Source organism: Protopterus annectens, chromosome 9.part0 (assembly GCF_019279795.1).
Source record: "Protopterus annectens isolate FY-2018-M chromosome 9.part0, PAN1.0, whole genome shotgun sequence".
In the NCBI taxonomy this organism is placed as follows: domain Eukaryota; kingdom Metazoa; phylum Chordata; order Ceratodontiformes; family Protopteridae; genus Protopterus; species Protopterus annectens.
The window spans coordinates 1,242,361,183-1,242,380,067 of record NC_056743.1 but is presented as its reverse complement, the minus strand read 5'-3'; the positions used below and the strand labels follow the sequence as shown (position 1 = coordinate 1,242,380,067).

The following is an 18,885-nucleotide window of genomic DNA, read 5'->3' as shown; positions in this document are numbered from 1 at the left end:
TGAGGAATGGATTTTAAGCAACCAGTGACCACTTATTCTTTACCTATATTATTTTTGGTTCTTAATCTTCCCAACACCATTGTAACACAGGCAAATAAAGGTGTTCCCACTCTAAAATAAAGAAAGTTTACTTAAAATGCAGTTTGCATCAGTACATGTTTTCTTAAAAGGAGTCTGAAGTGCCCCCTAACTGTTTAAATATTCTTCGTGTTCACTAAGGATGAGGTGATTATTTTTGTTACATTTGTTTTATTTATAGTGACTTTTTCATAAGGTTTCTCAGCAGCTATTTGAGTTGCTTCACTGAAAATTCTGCAATAAATAAAGCAGAAGAAGAACTGAAGTAGCTCACCGGTCTTAGTATTGATTTAAATAATATTAATAATGCATCAAAGCATAGCTAGCAAACCCTTTCATATGCATAGCAGGTCACTTTACCTTACACTGGCCGCATATTACTGTGAAATCTGAGTTGTGCTAACAGAAGATGGTATACTGATAGTATACATTATTCCAAAATAACTTGCATTACATAAGAATAAGTTTTGTCTTTCTGTGCATTTTATTTAAATGAATGACTTTTGCTCAGTGTTTCTTTTCTTGTGTTTTTTTTTCAGCACAATGATTTGCTTGCATACGAGTGTTTCTGTCAATATACACAGCTCTTGCCCTGTTTGCATACCAGTGACATGTAACCCTTCCTAGTCATTTCTATGATATTATCCTACTCAGTAGAGACTTTTTGTATTAAAATTAATAAGTAATCAAAAAAAGATACATCTGTGAACTGTGTAGAGATCAAACAGTTGTGCATAAAAAGTTCACCTTTACAAGACCTGTGTGCGAGTGCTATTCTTTTAACTCTGATAACTGTTCTATAAAAAAAACATATTTGGTTCCCCAATGGGTCCTTAATTCCGTGAAAAGTATGCATACTATTCAGTCAGTGTTAAACTTTCACTTTCTTTATAAGGGCAGCATAAGTATTTGGACAGTATTTGATAAATAAATTTTCCTCCAAAGTGTTGCTTCCTAATACAACTGCTCTCTTGTCATTCCCACTCATGTGAAACCAGAAATGCAATCCATATGAATTTTCAAAAGCTGGAATTTCTTTCCAGACTTCCAAATATTTTCCCCACTCTGACCAGTGAATTGGGTAAAAACGGACTGGGTGCATGATTGTTACATTCAGGGCATCACATGGAAAATCTTGTACCTTGCCAAAGTGTGGAAGGGGACATGATTTCTTCATAATACGAGTAAATAAGCGAGGACCCTGTTGTCCCCATATGTCAGGATTATAGTTCAGAATAAAATCCACCATGAGGTCCATGATGTATGGATGCTGCTGAGGAAATCCAAAAGCTGCAGTAGCAACAGAATTATCTTCTTCACAAACTACAAAATCTTTTATAGGTACTTTCTTAGTGATGATGACATCTGTATCAAAATAAAGCCCACCAGTTTTCCACATCAGTGCCAGCCTGTAAGCGTCTGAAGTGATCCGAATCCACTGGCCTGCTTTATAAACTTTGTCCTGTAACAAATAAGAAAAAAAATGAATGCATCTTTGCTAATGCATACATACATGCACACACACACACACACACACACACACACACACACACACACACACACACACATATATATATATATATATATATATATATATATATATATATACACACACACACACACACACACACACACACACACACACACACACACACACACATACACACACACATACACACACACACACACACGCACACACACACACACACACACACACACATATATACATAATGTATAAAAAGAATGATGCAAAGAAGGTGAGAGATATAAGTAGCTAAAATTCTTAAAGGTGAATAAGATAACATAATCAAGGAAATCAACAAGGTTTTTGAAGTTCACACTTAACACTGAAGCTTAAGCACCATCTAGTATCCCCTCAACTGCAGTGCATGTCTGTAGAAAATAATTTGATTTGTACATACTGTTTAGGCTTATAGGCTGAGGCATACCTCTCAACTATACAGATTTTCGTAGAATGTCCAGATTTTTCCCTCATATTTTTGGTTTATGGTTTTCTGGCAAATCACTGGGGATTGAACTCATTCAGTAGTACTGAATATTGACAGACATTTGAGTTTCAGACTTCATATACTTCAGAAAATACATAATAAAATAATACAAAACTTGTTATTCTAGCAACTTTCTAAGTTTACAGGAGCAATATTTAAATTATGTCCCTATTTTGGGCCTTTGTCCCCCAGTTCTTTCTGGCTTTATCCAGATTTCTTGCACTGAGAGGTTGAGAGGTATGGCTGAGGGACATTTCCCTCCAGTGACAACTGGATAAGGACAAATGGCTGAATTGCAATTTAGCTACAGAGACATATGGCTGCTGCAAATTCACTGTGGTCACAGAGAAACCTACACGACTGTGCCCAGAGTTGGAATAACCAAATGTAGGGACAAAACAGGAATGAGTGTGATGTGTCTGACTTGGATCTTGCATGGATAAAAAACAGGTGGAGGCCTGGCATCAGTGGCTTTAAATGTTAGTAACTTGGCCTGTTGTACATCTCATTGCCCTTCTTACCATGCTGCAACACAAATATCATATTTAGGGCACCTTCACTAAAATATACTGCAGCCTAAGTGTGACTATAGCAATTTACAGGATTGTCTCCATGCTGTTCCACACCTCTACAAGGTGTAGTAACATAAGGAAGTTCTGTATACCAAGCACAACACCAATCACTTCTCTGGTACATTAATAAAGGCACAGCCCACTAGACACGGCATATTCTATAATATTAACATGCCCATGAGACATCTTCCTGGGTGTCTGCAATACTACCTGCAGTCTTTCAGGATCTGGGGAGCATGCACTTTGTTCCTCTGTACTTGGTTAATCCAGCTGTGAGCATGGTGCTTCAAGCTTCAATATGTCTACGATGAAGTTGATGCAGCTATGTTCCCCCAAATAATTGTTCCTGCAGAGAAATGTCTCTCAATAAGCCCAACCCCCCTTTCTTCCATACTTCCATGTGTACCATCTTGCCTCTTTAGATCAGGCAATAGATCAGTGTACTTCTCCTTTAAAACTGGTGTCACTTCTGCAAATATCTATGTTTATGGACTTCTCCAAAGCAAGCCTTCAATTACTAGTTAAGATAAATAAATTCTACTCCAATACATTGCTAAAGTCATCACACATGCCTCTAACTTCTACTCCCACTTAAATATTTGTATTCACAGGGCAGTCCATAATCACAACAAATATAATGAGAAATTTGAAAACAACCTCCTACAGTGAAGTAATTGATTAAGGCTTATAAAAGATCTCATTCTCCTAATCTTAAACATGTATATAAGCAAACTATCAAGGAGATTACTGGTACCATTAAGAAGAACAAATATGAAATAGATAAAAAATATATTAAAATCTTCCATTAACAATGTCAGGAAGTTAAGAATATATTGTTTTCAAATTTTCTCATTATATCAACAAATCCTCTACCACCTCCTCTCCAATAACCTTCTCTCCCCAACCCAACATGGCTTCTGCCCATTCCACAGTACCTCCACTGCCCTACTCAGATTCACCAACACTATAAATTCCTATAGGGACCAAGATAAACTAGTGTCCGCTAACTTCCTTGATTAATCCAAGACATTTGACATGATATCTCACAAAAAAACTTCTAATCTGTCTCTCTGTCCTTAATTTTGACATCCCCACTCTGCACTGGTTCAAAAGCTACCTAGACAACTGACACCAGTGTGTCAAATGGATCAAATCCCTATCCCCACACTCCCAGTCACCCTAGGTATACCCCAATATTCTATCCTTGGCCCACTGCTCTTTAATATCTTCACCAATCAACTCCACCTAGCTCCCACAAAAGCAGATATTGTTCAATACGCTGATGACACAATGCTCATATTCTCTGTACCCAGCATCCATCTTCTTCAACAAAAAGCCCAACTATCCTTCACTGACATTGAGAACTGGCTCAATAAACTCACAACGTATACTTAACCCCCAAAAAACCCAACTCATGCTGTTCCACCTAACCAGACCCACTGACCTCTCCTTTTCCATATTCTCCACCAACAACATCCAAATTACCCCAGTGTCTGAATCAAAACTCTTTGGAGTTACCATTGACCAACAACTCAAATTTAACAAGCATATTTCAGCAACCATCTCTAAAGTCCACAAAAAACTAGGCTCCCTCTACAGATGTAAAAGGTATCTTACCTCAGAATCTCGTGTGGCTATAGCTAGAGCTCACATTTTATCCACACTGCTATACGCCTCTCCCTCACTAGCAAACCTAAATAAAACTGACTCAAATAAACTCTCCACCTGCTACAACAAAATCGTCAGATTCGCTGCTAAATGACATCACGTTCCCACCATTGCCATGCCCTGCAAGCCCTACATTGGCTAGAATTTCCCAACCTACTAACATATCACCAACTCAACTTGGCCCACCAAATATTGTACTATCCTGACAAAATCCCTGCCCTGAATGACCTTCTTAACTTTCACCATCCTAACAGACAACTACACTCCAGCAACAAAGCCTTAATTGAAACCATCTCTTGCAAAAACATCTTGGGAAAATCTCTTTTTGCCCATGAAATTGCCAAGACCTGGAACAAGCTCCCTCCTGACCTTAGACTTCTAAAATCTACATCCTCCTTTAATACTCTCCTAAAATCATATCTCTACTCCAACCATCTATGCAACTGTAACAAACCACCACAAACCCACACTTTACTAGAGGGACACCTTTTAACAACTCAGATATATGCTCTGTCATGGTTGCTATACAATATATGCTATTATATTGCTGTTCAGACTGTACAACACTCATTTGAGTGCATCTCAGTGCTCAGTGTAAATTATTGTAAATACTTGTACAAACAGTCATCTGTTCATTGATCCATCAGTGTGAATGCTACAAACTGCTATGTTTGTTCTGTATAAAACATGTCAATTTTTTTATCCAGTAATGGAATAGTCAGTACAACTAACTGAAACATCTTTATATTCTGACAAACAGAAGCTGTTGAATGTGGAACTGCAAAAAAAAAATGTACCAACAGTGCTCTCTGCTGACCAAGTGAAACATGTTGTGACCCTTTGATCTAAAGTTGGCTCCAGACGGTCTAGCTGAAGACATTATTTCTATTGTTTTAACAAAGAGTTAAATTACTAGATTTAAACATGCAAATGTATTTTATTGCTCTGCTTCCTAACCAGCTGCAAGATAACACAAGGAGATGTTAAGAATGTAAATGTAGTTTCTGTTAACCTATGAACCCAGGGAAGTGTGAAGAATGATGTAATGGGAACCAGGAATGTAATTTTAAAAAAAGAGAGAATTAGAGATTATTATGCATTTTTGTCTTGACCATCCAACTCACAGCACTGTCTTGTTCTATATGTACGTTATCTTAGACTCGTGTTTTCTCTTAGAAATAGCTAGAAACTAGAAAGATAAGACTGTTTTTTCTGTGATGTCAAAACTGTACTACTGAATTATTTTAAGTATTTCTCTGTGATCTCTGAACTCTTGACTAGCATTGTGTGGTAAAAAGTATTGTCTTGTGTTTTTAGTATTTATTATTATATATTTTTAAACCTTTCAACTGTGGCTGTTTTGTGTAGAGATAATTTAAGCTCTTAAGAGTACTTGCATGCCTTTGGTAAAATTGTACAAAGCCACTCTAATAGCTTTGGCCCTGGGCTATACTAGCAATTGGATAATAATATTACACAGTAATAATTGGACACCCTTTTAAGGGCCTTTGAGTAGCTGATAAATATTAGCTAGATGGTGGCAGTGATTTCTACTGTATAGTCTGGGTAAAAGGGGCACAGCTGGAGAACCTGTGCCAGCCTTCCCCAGGAGTGTCTGTGTGGCTGTATAAACTCTTATCTCAAGGTTTGTGTGTGTCAGCTACTTGGGCAGGGACACAAAGCACTGGCTGGACAGAGAGGGTGCTGGATATTTTAGCTTGCCCAGCTGGCTGAGTTCTGGTCCTTATAGCTGTGCCAGTGGGGAGTCTTATTGGGGACCTGGAGAGCACGGGTGCAACCAGCCCTGGACTGACTGTGATCTCTGTGTGCTCTTAAGGGAAATTGCACTTTACTGTTTGCATTTGTTATCCTTTCTTCCTATATGAGTTGCCTCTCACTGGTGTTGGTAGTGAGGATTGAGGCTCCTTAATTGCTGGGCCAGGGCACAGGCATCACACAAGTCTTTTGGGGTTCTTATTCCATAACAGGAACAGACCCCATCCCTAAGTCAAAGAGTGAATAAAATTCATGAAAATAGTACTGTTTCAATCTTTGATGTTAGCCAGAAGTGCTCTTTGCAGCACCCACAATGTGCCCAGTAATGACTCCTTCTGCATCTCATACAGAGTTATATGTATTGGTAACATATCTAAGTACGACTGTACATTCTTTTTTTATAAGACCTGTTGCTCCTACTACTTTTAGAACTCTCTGGGTATCTTTTTTCCACACTGCACTCATGTCTGTCTGTAAATCCTGGGATTTTATGACTTTGTGTCTCTCTGTATGTAAGACACTGTAGTCACTGGGTGTAGATATTTCAATGGCCAATGCTACTTTTTTCTTCTTTTCATGTATTACTATATCTGGTTTTCTTACATTTATTTTTTGAACTGTTGGTAATGGGTGAATTCATGTGATATAAACTTCATTTCCTATAATGCTTGTGGCTCATGTTTACAAAGTCTTGAAGCTACTTCAAATTATAATTTTTGTACAATCCCCAATGCAACAGTCTTGCCACATTATTATGCCTTTAAGTATACAGTCCTTCTGCCATTAGTATATCACAGCTAGCAACGAGGTATGCATCTGTTTCCAATTTGGTTTGACAAAGCCTACATTTGTCTGTTTCTCCCACATGTCCAATGGACTTTGTAAACCAGCATTTACGTAGCCCACTATCTTGGGCCAATATTAACCTTTCATCTCTTGGTTTGAATTTGCCTCTTCTTAAACATTCCTGCATTCATTCCTGATCAACATGAGGTTCTTCCAGAAGTTTTCTATACTTGCAACTATATTTATGCATTTTCCATGACTTGCCTTCTCATATGGTCCTTCACCTTATATTATTTCTTTTGTTTTTTTGTCCTATTCAGTCGCTGCCTGATTTTTATCTACTTCTGGTTTGATTTCCATTCCTGCTTGACGTTGATATGCTTCTGCTAGATTAAGCAGAGAAGTCATCTTAGATTTATTCTCCTCATGTTTCAAAACTTTCACTGCGTTTGGGTCTTGTGAGGTCAGCCGATATGTGTGGAATCCCACAATTGCAGATCTATACATGTAATCAATTTCAAAGAGGCCCATCCCTCCTTCAGAATGGGTAATATATAATCTTGGTATGCACTGATTTTTATAAATCATTTGGTGAGCATGAAGCATCCTTCTTGTTTTCCTATCTAATCTATCCAAGATCTTTTGGGGCGAGTCAATCACTCCAAAACTGTAAGTTAGGACAGGAAGAGCAAATTGGATTATAGCTTGGATTTTGTTCCTATATGTTTTCAGGATTAATTTAAGTCTTCTAAAGTATTCCTTACTAAGTTTATTTTCACATTTGTTCATGTTTTATTGTTTTTATTTTCAAAAACATTTTTATTTTGTTTTCATTATAAACATACACAAATGTGCATATAACAAATACAATAAAACAATAACAAAACTATTTACAATATTGACATTTGTCCATGATAAACAATCATTTTATCCATGAGAAGTTATCAGTATTTGTTCAAAATGTTTTCCAGTTTTTGCCATGCTATTTGTTATTTGTAATGTTATGAGTTCTATAACAAATGGTTTGAAGTTCTTTTTTACAAACAACCTTTGCTAAATTAATAAAATCTTTAAACATCAAATCTTGTTTACTTTTCCAGTTCAAAGTAATAACCAGAGTAATTGAATCTGAGATTTAAGTATTACATTAGGTATAGGAACATTGAACATGATTAGTGAGTTAGAAATATGACAGTTATCAGACCATAAAGCATTTACAAAATATCTGAAGTCTTTCCAGTATTGAACAACATTTCTACATTCAATGAACATGTGAACCCAGTTGACTCTAGTAATTCATCACATTTCTAACATTTACTTTCACTGTTTTTGAGTGTAAGATTTATTTTATGTGAAGTATAGAAACTCTTATTCATAAATTTCCATGTACACAATCTCCAATACAATGAAGAAGAGGTATCATACGTAGAATTCAATAACATTTTTTTGGATTCATCAGATACTTGTTCTCCATTAATCTTTACATAGTAATTCCAAAAATCTGAGTCAAAATTTAGAGTGTCTACTCATAGTATCTTATAGATAGGTGAGATATTTAATTTTTGATTATCTGTCTTTTCAAGACACCTAATAAAAAGCTAAATTAAACTAGGTACAGATTCAGTCTCTAGGTTGATTGATACTCTCATTTTATTTTCTATAAACTGCTGTAATAAGTGTATAAACAACCAACTGTCCTGACTATTATCAAAACTACATAAAAGAGAGTTTAGTGGTTTAATACTCTTACTTTCAATAAACTGATGCCAGAATATCAATTTATTTTCCTTTAATTTTTGCATTGCATTGATGTTGAAAGAATCTAGGCAATCAGGGGAGTATGCTATAGGGAATATAAGAAATAGAAGTTGTTTAATGTTGTAATTATAATCAATTGCATTTTTAAAGTTATTAAATATTTGATTAATGCCTTAAGAAAAATGATCAAACTTCTTATTAAATAAACAAAATTCACGTAAAAGCCATTAAACTCTACTTATTCCATATCATTCCTTAAATTGATTTTCTATAGTTCTGACATCAGTTATATGAATCTCATGTATTGTTTTCCAGCCAGATATATAGGTAGGTGTGATCCAATGTAATATTACATTAATTATAACTGATTTGGAATAAAGATTTAAGCTAGGGAATGCTATCCCATTACTGTTCCAAGCACTAATGTGCCATTTATATGTAATCCTAGGTTTTAAGTGGAACCATAAAAGTTTAAGTAGCATGGAATCTAATTTTTTAAATAAGTTTTTGGGAGGGGGTAGTATCAATGACTGTATATGAAATAAGATTTTATGTAAAATTATTTTAATTAAAGACAGCCTATCTTCCATTGTGAAGAACATTTTATTCCATCTTTTAATTAGTTCACTAATGGTGATTATTAAATTATTGTAGTTTAGTGTAACAGACTCTTTCCATGTACTCTTTATACTGACACCCAAATATTCTAATACATAATTCTCCCAATTAAACAGGCTATTTTCTCTTAGGTTTTTGTTGATATTTTTGTTAATTAGTAATGTTTTGGATTTACTATGATTAAATTTAAGCCCTGAAATTCTTTCAAACTTGCTTAAGGTATTTATAACATCATGCAAAGAACCATCAATATCACCCAACGTTAACATATCATCAATAAATAACTGTATCTTTGGACAATAGTCATTAATTTGAAAGCCTTTTATACTTTGCTTATTTCTGATATATGTAGCAAAAGGTTCCATTGAAAGAGCAAGCAATAATGGTGGCAAAGACCAACCTTATCTAGTTCCCTTGAGGATTTCGAGTGGTGAGGATAGACATAATTCGATTTTCACATAAGCTTGTGCTCCACTATAAATTTTCATTAATAAGTTGACAAAATCTGATGGAGAATTCGAAACTAATCTGAAGTTTTTGTAGATGAGACCAACTAATAGAATCAAAAACCTTTTCTATGTCTAGACTGATAATAGTTAGTTGTTTTTTGTATTTGCATGCTATGTCTATTAATGATAGTAATTTAATAATGTTAACTTGCACTTTTCTATGAAGAATGAACCCTGTCTGTTCATTATGTGTTAGATTAGGTAATTTTTTATCCTATTAGCTAATATTGTTATGAACATTTTATAATCAATGTTTAGTAATGAAATTGGCCTATACGAATCACAAGATTTGGGGTCCTTACCTTGTTTTAATATGGGGGGAGATAATTGAGTATTTCCACGATGAGGGTGTTATACATTTTACCATAGTAAAGGCACTCATCATTTTCTTTATTATATTTTCAGGAAAAATCTTATACAGTTCAGGAACTATTCCATCCAGTCCTGGAGCTTTATTATCTTTAAAATGTTTCATTTGTTCTTTCACTTCTGTTAGTGTTATTTGTTTATTTAATATGTTATTTTGTTGCATTGACACCTTAGTAATTATATTTTCTTGAATAAAAGTATTTATTACATTATCTGTTTCCAAATGTTATGTGCTATTATTTATATCTTTATAGTAGTTTTTGAACACTTCTAATATGTCCATTAAGTTAGATGTACTCTTAACTAAACCATCACTTTTATATTTAATCTCATTAATAAGATTTTGATTGCTTATTTATTTATTTATTTATTTTGGATCTTTTTTCTATTTTATGTAGATATTTTGGATTTACAGCATAAGATTGTAATTTCAATTTTCCAGGTTAATGGCTACTTTATGATTCAGAACTTCTAAGTATTTTTGATTTAACTTAGTAATTTCATCATGTGCTACTTTGTTATTTGGCTTTGCATCCATTGTTATCTTGTCTACTTTTTTGTAAGTTTAAAAGTTCTTTGTCCCACTCTCTCCTTTTTTAAGGTACCAAGATTTTATTCTACCATATATAAACTTTAAAGGTGTCCCATAATATAGTATCAGTCAGTGAACAAGTCATTAGAGATACATCACTTATTTTAGAGTATACATTATTTGATATAAATACCTTATCTATGTTTGCCTGTACACCAAACTGATATGAATAGTGAGTATAGAATAAGGAATAATGTTCTCTTAGAATGTGGATATCTTTAAGGTTCGTCTGTTTTGTAAAGTCATTTAACTTCTTGGCTTGAGATGTTAGCTTTATTTTGCCATTTTTCGAAGTATCATTGCCTGATAATAGGCAGTTAAAATCACCTGACACTATAATTCCCCCTTTTGCATTTAAAATAATCAGGTACAGATATTTGTCAACATATTTAGTACTCAGTCATGGTATCCAGTATGTATTAATCAAAGTATAATACTTCCTAATGATTTCCAAAGTAACCATGCTTAGCATCCCATCTTTATCTGAAATTGTATCTATAATTCTTGGTATAGTATAAGTATTTTTTCATAGAATAAGAGTTCCCCTTCTCTTAGTCTGAAAACATGAATCAGCCAGAATGGTATAGCTATTGAATGAGTATTTTTGTAGATCTTTTTTTAATAGATGGGTTTCCTGTAAAAAGATGATCTGGGCTTTATGCATTTTGATATATTTAAGCAAACCAGCTCTTTTGACATTATTGTTCAAACCATTAATACTTAATGATAAACATTTATAAGCCACTGACTATAATGTGTATGTTATTACTAACTGAAAGACCTTTATTCCGTGTTGACTTGAAATATACTGAAAACTTACTTAACATTGATGCATAACATGTATTAAGCACTACTTTCAAAAACCCAAAACTATTTACAAACACATACATGAAGCATAAAGTTTCTGGTTTAGTTAAAAACTTAACTAAACCATACATCCAACACCTCCCCAATACCAAATGACACACATTATCCATCTCTGCTTAGAGTATAGTATAAAAACAAAAAAAAAAAGCATTATGAAAGGAACTAAAAAAATCTGAATCCATGAAATATACATTAGAATGAGAGTGTCCAATATATCTGAAGCTATATGAATATGTCACATATGATAATAGCACCTCTAATACATATATATGCCAGAAATGCACATCAGATCAAAGTATGTATAAACATTAGAAGCTGAAGTTAAAGAAGATTGTCATTATTTCCAAGACTTTTCAAGAAATATCAGATAATTTAACCATTTTGTCAGTCAACTATCTAACATTTTTTATGTAAGGATCTGTTGAATAAACAAACTCTACGAGAGAAGAAAGAAACTGCTGCAAAAAAGAGTAAAATCCCATGACTGGAGGAACTCCCTGGTCAACCTCAGTAAGAAGCTGAGATCCCTCATAAAATCCTCCAAAGCTAGTTATGAAAACAAAATTGCCACTGACTCTAAAGACAACCACAAAGCATTCTATAGCTATGTCAAGAATCTAAATGGGAACACTCAGATCTGCTCTGAGTTACAGCATAATGGCACTAAATATACAGAACCAACTGATATTGCCAACATCCTAGCAGATAGGTTCAGTGCTAACTTTACCCCCCTCTCACCCCCTAGAGGGCCCATCCCTATACCTGAAGAATGCAAAGTTCCTATAATCACAGCTGCACAAGTAAAAAACACACTCTCCAAAGCCAAGAACACAGCATCCATGGGACCCGACAATATCCCAGGCTGAGTTCTACATGAACTACAGAATGAACTGGCACCCTACCTAAGTACCATGTTCAATCATAGCCTCACCTCAGGCTTGGTACCCACTGAATGGCGCACTGCAACAGTTATCCCACTCCATAAAGGGGGAGCCACGACAGACCCCGGGAACTACCGCCCCATTAGCCTGACGAGCCTGGTCTGCAAGGCCATGGAACGTATCATCATGGAACTCATAAACAAAGACATTGGTAATCTCCAAACTCAGTTTGGATTTGTAAAAGGCAGATCATGTCTCCTAAACCTGATTGACTTCTTTGAGGCTGTCACCAAAGCCATAAATGAGGGTAAAATGGTTCACACAGCTTATCTAGATCTCACCAAGGCTTTCGACACCATCCCCCACTCTGGAATTATAGATAAGCTCACTAAACTAGGTATAAATCCCTATGTCACAAGATGGGTTGCCAACTGGCTCATGGAGAGAACTCACACTGTGAAAGTAGTGGATTCCAAATCCGACATTAGACCAGCGACAAGTGGAGTACCACAGGGTTCAGTCCTGGGTCCTCTCCTGTTTGGTATCTACTTCTCTGAAGTGCAGGCCAACACAGAAGGTCTTTATTAACAAAGTTTGCAGATGACTGCAAACTAGGAGCCATAATCAAAACTCCTAACGATGTGGACAAACTACAAAAGGGCCTCAATGAGACAGATACCTGGTGTCAAAGCCATGGCCTGAAGCTCAATGCCAAAAAGTGTATTGTCATCCCCTTTGGTAAAAACTCCGTACCCATGAACTACCACATAGCTGGTAGTCTACTTAATGCCGAAAATGTGATAAGAGACCTTGGGACACAGGTGGACAGTAGTCTCTCCTTTGATAATCACATCACCACAGTGGTCAGGAAATCCTTCTATGTGGCTCATCTCATCACAAAAGGATTCTCATCCAGAAAAAAAGAGGTCATTGTTCCCCTCTACTCATCACTCATTAGACCCATTATAGAGTACAACGCCCTTTTGGTATGTACCTCACAAGACATCTACAACAACTGGAAAGACCACAGAAATACCTCACAAAGAGGATTACTGGCCTCAAACATATGCCCTATGCAGACTGTCTAAAAAAACTACAGCTTTACTCCATCGCATATCGCCTACTCAGGGGCGATCTCTGCCTAACATACAAAGCTATGTCAAACCCAGAGCTGTTGGACATGCTCCACTTAAAGAAATCCCAATCCCTCCGAGCTACACGCTCTAGGGACCTTAACCTTGTCCCCACAATAAACAGAACATGCTGGAGGGATAGATTCCTGTCCCAGAGACTTCACATACTCTGGAACAGACTACCTATCTATGTCAAACAGAGCTCCTCATTAGCACTCTTCAAGAAAAATCTTGATGATTGGATGGGAAATGGGAAATTCACCCCAGGGATCACTTCTGTGGCTCTGCTCGACAGGGGCACAGGAAAATAATTTTCTTGGGTGGCGAAAGCCAGGGTACATTTTTTGGCTAGGCTTGTATGGGCCCTAGGGCCGATAGCCTAGTACCTACCTATGAACTTATTAATATATAACACTTATTACAACATAACTATTATATTTTGCAGTTATACACATATTACTCATATGTATTAACAATATCTATGTTGATGCCTTTCATCAGGAAGGGGAGAGAGAGAGAGAAAGGGGCCTCACAACCCTCTGTTTAGTTACTAAAGGTTTAGTTATATAACATAAGTCTGATGTTAATATGCATAATGAGTTTTCTAATGCAGCTCCTAGTTCACTTTATGTCATTTAGTTACTAATAGTATCATTGAATCTGCAAAATGTATGCATCTATAAAAGAACATAGGCATTTTCAAAGGAGTTAAACACTTTTATCAGAACTAATTATTTACTATTTAAAGTATCTAGTGAAGGATAACAGAATTTCAAGAGAAAAGAATTCTAAGCACAACCATTTAGCAAGTTCAAAAGGTCAAATGATTTCATCACTGTTGTTTCCTCAAGCTGCAGCTTCATAAACTTGTTAAAACGTATCTAAATAGGCTCATGTACAGCAGAAGTTGTGAAGAAGAAAGCATTTTCATAGGAAATTCAGATCTTGAAGCTTTTAGAGTTTACAGAAAGCAAAAAAAAAAACACTCATGCTGCCTTGTCAGTGCATGTCATGAATCTCCACAATGAGAACATTCACACAGACCTCCAGTTTCCTCCCAAAACATCAACATCATGAAAATATAACCCTTTCATATAAAAACAGCTATTTAGAAGTAACAGCTGCCTCAAATCAGAAATCATTTTATAACATTTCAGTCATTTACCCACCAGTTAACCAGGTGAGAGAGAGAGTAAGAAAAAAAGGAACCTAGTATATTTTATATGTATATATATATATATATATATATATATATATATATATATATATATATATATATTTGTATTATATTTAGCTATCTATAAAACACCATTAATGTACTGTATTAATGTTTAAATGTATTTAAACAAAGAGTCGAAAACTGCAAACTGAAAAATGCACTTTGGGATTAAGTCAAATTATACTACTACTGAACAATTAGGAATTTGATGACATACATCATTTGTAGCTATTTAAAAGGGAAAAGTATATAAAGTACTTATAATGAGGAAAGAGAGAAAAGGAACATTGGTAACAAAAAGAATAAGAAGAAAGACGAGAGAGAGAATGTTATTTAAATACTTAGTACTATATGTAATTAGAAGAAGTAGCTATAGAAAGGAAAAGAGAAAGTTAATAATAAAAATGATTCACATTACCTTACAACATAGAGACTTTTCAGAATGCAAAGTATTTAAAATTAGAAGGCATTTATTCATTTGTCCTTTAGTTTCTTAGTTTTGTTTGCTCCTTCCTTCACAGACCATCCATTTTTTGTTGCCTGTCTCTTCAAACTCTGGGTTGACCATTCCATTTTTTCTATGTCTGACAGTATTTTCTATTTCTGATTAAATTCTACTGTTTCTTGTAGGGAATCTAAGATCTTCACATCTTCTGTAAGGTGATTTTTATTCTTGTAGGAAAAAGAATTTGAGCTTTAATATTGGCTTTTTTCAAGGACTTAATTACAGGAACACACTCCTTTCTTCTGGATATGACTGTAGAGGTGTAGTCATTGTCAAAACAAATAATTTTTTTACCCATCTTGATAGGGGAATTAGTCCAAGCTCATTTCAGCACTAAGTCCTTGTCTTGCAAGGAAAGAAATCTAACTATTATGGACCTGAGGTTAGATGAACTCAGAGATGAAGCTGGATTTGCCAGAGACTGATGAGCCAAAAGAGAGGGATTCAGGCATGTTTAGTGCTGATGAAAACCATTTATTGAGGAATTGAATCATGTTAGCACTCTCTTCTTTCTCAGGAATTCCATATATTCTTATGTCCTTCTTCCCTGATCTACTTTCAAGATCTCCCAGTTTCTCAATCAGCCTGATGTTTTGTTTCAGAAGAAATTCATTGTGATGTACATTTTCTGTCACTCTAGCATCTAGGTCAGGTACTATTTCCTCTAAGGCAAGAATCTGTTCAGATTGTTTTTTTTTTTTTTTTTTACTATTCTATTTAGAGGTTCCAGTTGTTCACTGCATTCTTGTTTGATAATATCCATTTTGTTTTTGAATTTGTCTGTTTTTAGTGACAGTGGATGTTTGTTATTATAAGATGTAGTTCTTTCTTCACTTCACTCTCCTGTTGTGGGTTCTTCGAGTTGCTCATCTTGAGATCTCCAGTATAAAACTTCTTGACAGGAATAATTAAAAAATTCTCTTGACTATCTATTAATTTTTAGAAAACAATAAAGAGTCTATGTTAATCTAACTTTTAGTATACTTTTAGTTAGATTTTTCTAAAAAAATAAAGTATATTTCCTGTCAGGATATTAAAATCTAAGCAGAGCTATGGATTTCTGCTGCTATCAGACTGGCATCTTGGCCACCATGTTTTATTGTTGAACCTTCATCAATTCCCAAATATTTATACACTCCCTCTTGCTCAAGTTCTTTTATATCACATTCTTGTTCCAAACTGATGTTTTCCTGGTGTTGCAGTTTTCCTGCTTTAAAGGTTGCTTTTGCACATTTATCAAGACCAAATGACATTCTTATATCATCTGAAAAAGTTAATGAACACAATATTGCAACTGCTAGAAACTACAGCCACAGAGTCATCAATGAGTGTACAGTCACCTTCGAATAATAAGTAAATAATCCAATGAAAAACACCTCCACAACGTCAATAAAAAAAAATCTCTCTACAACGCCAATAAAAAAATGTTCATTTATTTCAAGGTGAAACAGCAACAAATGTCAGTAATCTAAATGGTTAAGCGCTTTCACCCATAAAAATGGGCTTCTTCAGAAAACCATTATAGTAACAAAGATGCCTTATAAAACATTTTTGGTGCCAAAAACTGCTTAATTGAAACTTTCCCGTTCCTATATATTAAAGCAATATTGACATTATACAAAATCACTCGACCAACCAAAGAAATACATATACCTACGTCTCAATAAAATTACATAACAAATGTATATGTCTAACATTTATTAAAATATAATTAAAATGACAGAATTTATTAATATAAAATATGAATATATAAAAGTAAAAAAATGCATGTTAAACACTGCGATTAATGCAGGTGATATCTACCAATAATTTCAGCATGGTTCCACAGTAAACCTTATAATACAAAATGACAATCTGTTGTCGTCAATAATATTTTAGAATGCACAACAACATCATAATACTGAAAACTAATGCTATGTGTGAACATGTGCCTCTATTAATATGTTCATGAACACACTGTAATTTTAAAAATACGACCTATTCGTAATAGTTTCTCTGGTGAAATGAGTCACATCACATAATTCTATAAGGGTCATGTTGTCTCTGTATCAATGCATACATTTAATAAAACATTAATGCTTAATACACTACTCTGGCAGATTTGATGACTGAACAGATACTAAGGAAATATGTATCCGAAAACCAATGTTTACAAGAAGTGTGAACCTACTGGAATGTCCTAACGATGTTCATCTCTATGAGCTCATTTCAGAACAATTTTTTGTAAGACAACGAGACTTTAACTATTTACTTGCTACTAATGTAAACAACTTGTATAAATTAAAATGTCATCCATTAACATGAGCTATCCACCTCTCCTAATTATATGTATACATAAAGGTAGTACTAATGCATTTCCAATATGGGCTTACTAGATATAAAATCATTGAGCCCTGGTGGTGATTTGACATCCAAAAATAATTTTTGTGGGATACTATCAAATGCTTTTTTGTAATCAATCCATGCCATACTTAGATTCTTCCCATTTTTGCAGTTCTCTACTATGACTTTAACAAGAAATGATCCTTTGTTCTACATGACTTTCTTTTATTGCCTGTTTGTTCTACTGCCATAATTGAGTTTATTTCCAAATGACTATAAACTCTGCCAGCATCAATTCATGTGTATAGTTTGTAAGTTATCAGAAGGCAAGTTACTGATCTATAATTTTTAAGGTAGCTTACCGGTTCACTCTTAAATAGGTTCATTGTTTTTCCTGTTGTTAGCTAAATTGCTATTTGTTTGGGGTGCATATATAAATAGTTCTTACTCATGGCTAAATCTTCATGCAAAAATGTTAATACTTTTAACAAAAAGTTAGGTACTGCTTCTTGGCCTCGGGTTTGCCAATTAGAGGCTTTTCTTAACTTTGTTTCAATCTCTCTGGCTGTTACTTCATCCCATTTCATATCTTGTACCTTTAAACTTCTTATTCTTTCTTTTACTTCTTCTATTCATTTAGCATCTTTGTTATGTTCCACAAGATTTTCATAGATATTTCTCCAAAATGTATCTATTTCTTCTTCTTTGGGCAGTCTTTCAATTCCTTTTACCTTGTTTCCCAATTGTCTATAAAACCTTTCTGGGTCATCAATAAATTGCTTATTTTGTACTTTTCCTTTATATTTAACTGTGTTTCTTCTATGTTTTTCCACCTGTGCTGAAACTTTTAGTTTATTTGCGATAGTGCATGATAGATCCTGTCCTATTCTAATATTGTGCATTTCTTTTATTGTATCTATCTTTTTTAATATTTTTGTTGAGCTATTCCCTCTTCTACAGTCTTCTAACAGTGACACTTCTTGACTTAATTGCTTTATAGTTTTCTCTGTTCGATACTTCCATGATGGCATTTAATTTCTCCCCTTCCTTCCCCTCACCTGTGCTTTTGTGGTAGAACTTTATCAGTTATTAATTTAGGTGCACAGTAATATATCCTATTTACTTCTGTTTTATCACATGGATCTCTATGGACAATCCTAATTACTGTGTTCATTTGTTTTATCAGACTTCTGACTTTTTGGGTTTCATTGATCTTCTGCAAT

The 18,885-nt window shown here is 34.6% G+C and overlaps 1 protein-coding gene across 2 annotated transcripts in view; it reads right to left on the bottom strand.

Moving 5' to 3' along the window:
• Nucleotides 1-539: 539 nt before the first annotated feature.
• The window catches only part of LOC122811971 (alpha-1,4-N-acetylglucosaminyltransferase-like), a 210,966-nt gene continuing 192,620 nt past the window's right edge, over nt 540-18,885 (bottom strand). For both annotated transcript variants that reach the window (XM_044084172.1, XM_044084170.1), the window contains one exon: nt 540-1,540. In XM_044084172.1, coding sequence (XP_043940107.1) covers nt 950-1,540 — 591 coding nt within the window. In that variant the 3' untranslated portion in view covers nt 540-949. The remainder of the gene's footprint in view (nt 1,541-18,885) is intronic.